Source organism: Lolium perenne, chromosome 3, assembly GCF_019359855.2.
Source record: "Lolium perenne isolate Kyuss_39 chromosome 3, Kyuss_2.0, whole genome shotgun sequence".
Taxonomy (NCBI): domain Eukaryota; kingdom Viridiplantae; phylum Streptophyta; class Magnoliopsida; order Poales; family Poaceae; genus Lolium; species Lolium perenne.
The window spans coordinates 321,646,633-321,648,833 of NC_067246.2; the positions used below are offsets into that span (position 1 = coordinate 321,646,633).

General features: G+C 45.7%; 1 protein-coding gene across 1 annotated transcript; it reads left to right on the forward strand.

Moving 5' to 3' along the window:
• Positions 1 to 677: 677 nt before the first annotated feature.
• On the forward strand, positions 678 to 1,619 carry LOC127340365 (uncharacterized). Its single transcript, XM_071827664.1, has 3 exons — positions 678 to 686; positions 749 to 989; positions 1,072 to 1,619. Exons 1-3 carry the CDS (start codon positions 678 to 680, stop codon positions 1,515 to 1,517), a joined length of 696 nt encoding a protein of 231 aa, XP_071683765.1. The 3' UTR covers positions 1,518 to 1,619.
• The last annotated feature ends 582 nt before the right edge of the window (positions 1,620 to 2,201 follow it).

Here is a 2,201-nt window from a genome sequence, read left to right on the forward strand (position 1 = left end):
ACGCAATCCCTTCCTCCTGCAGTTTCCCCAAAGAACAAAAGGAAAAGGCATGATGCCGAGGATTCTGGCACTTCTAAGGCTGAAGAAGCTGGTCCTTCTAATCCGAAGGCAGCTTACGATCCTTATGTTGAATCCCTCATCAGCTCGTAAGTCACCTATCTCGCTATATTTTTGTACTCGAAATATTTATCTTGTCGTGCTTTTTATACTGCCGATTTTTTGATCAATCAGTGATGAGGAGGAAGAAGTACCAGTTACTGACGTGGCTCCTCGAACAAGCACGTCACGTACTGTACTTGCCTCAGACACACTAGTTGAAGGAGAAGAAACGTCGCCTCCTCAACAAGACGTCGTCACCACTACTCCGCCATCAAGCCCCCGAGTCCCTTCACCAAAAAGGGCAAGGGTTGAAAAGATTGTTGATCCTGCCCCTCAGTTGGGCAGTTCGTCGACTCTGCTCTTAGATGATGTAAGTCTGTCGACATCTATATTTTCCTTATTTTATTTTTTTCACCTTTTCTCTTTTTCATGCCGATGTTTCTTTTACTGTGTTCACGCTGAACAGCCTATGATCAAGGATCTTCTCCGCATCGGGTCCCAATTTATTGGGTACCGTGAATATGCCGCCAGAGCCGAAGGTAACGACTTTTATACTCGCTATTTTGCACTGACTTTCTATGTTGCTTGTCGCTATTTTTTGATCTTTCTTTTCTTTCTTTTTCATATCTCGACAGAAAAACTCTCAGAGGCCAACGAACGTGTCGACGCACTTGCTCAAAAACTCGAGCAAAGTGAGGCGGCTCGCAAGAAAGCTGAACTTGCTGCTAGCAAAGCCAAGGCCGAGGTTGATGAAGCCAAGGTGAAAGCTGCTAGTGTCGAGGAACTGCAGAGAAGGCTCAAAGATGCCGAATCTGCCTTAGATGAGCAGAAAACTGCACAAACTGTGCGTGAACAAGAGATCATCAAGCGTCTGAAGTCGCAAAGTCGACGTACGCTGAGTAATATCATCAACCCCTTCTATTGTACTTCCTGTTTCTTGGTTTTTGACTAATGGTTTGTCTTGTGTGGCAGCCCAAACAAACCAAGATTTTGATCTGGAGAATCCCGTCAATGACCCTCTCCTTGATGCACTTTCTCTTCTGGAGTTCCATGGGCGCGAAATTCGTGAAGGCGTGGCCAATGCCAATGCGAGTTTGTCGGCGTTGTTCCCCTTCTTCTTCCCGAAGAAAGAGGAACCTTCAACTTTCCTTGCCCTTGCCAAGCTTTTCAATTCGTCGGAAGACCTGGGATTGAAGATGCGTCAGGAGAATATGAAGGTTGCTGTCGAGAGTACTGTTGCCCTGGTTGCTGACAGCCAACAGACGCTTGATTGGATGAAGGTTGGCGACACCAGCCAGATAGAGCATTCGAGATGGAGGTCGCTGATCAAGGCAGCCAAGCCCAACACGAAGAAGATCTTGGCGTATCTGGGGATCAAGCCAGCTTCGACTCCTAGCTCCTCGAGGCCGGAGGTCTAGTTGCATGCCTCTGTTTTTCTTTCTGTTTCTTTTGCTTCTGTCGCCAAAGTAGTCATTTGGCGACACGTACTTTCTTAACTCCACTGTAATGCCCTTGTAATTATTCCAAGAGATTAATGAAGACTTCTATCTTTGCTTGTTATTTGATGTTGTCTTGTTTATTTTTCAGTTGATATTTGATAACTATACTCCATCTTCTGCTCCTTCCAATGTTTCGCCTTCTTCTTCCCGCGCGAGGAAAGCTTTTGGTGATACCGCTCCTGTTGACGATACCTTGTCGCGAGAACTGGATGAACTTCGGCAACAACTTCAGTATGCGAAGAAGCAAACACTTGTGATGATGGAGCAATCTCGTAAGTCATCTGAAGCCGAAAAAATTGCTCTTCAACAAGCTCGCGAGGCCGTAGCTGCTAAGGAAATTGCTGCTTCCGATGCTGAAAAGGCGACTATTCGAGAAAATTTCATGCTCGAATTAATGAATGAAGCCAGTGCAGATATGTCGGGTATGTCTATTTCATCCTCTGATATCTTCCATCTTCATGCTACTGTCTTTTAAAGGTTTCCACTTCTTTGTTTTGATAGGTGCCTTTACTGATGCTGCTGCCGAGGAAGAGAGGGTGAATGCTAGGACAACCCTCCTTGTTAATCTCTCTTTGGACCATGGTTCTTTGTTTTGGGCTACCC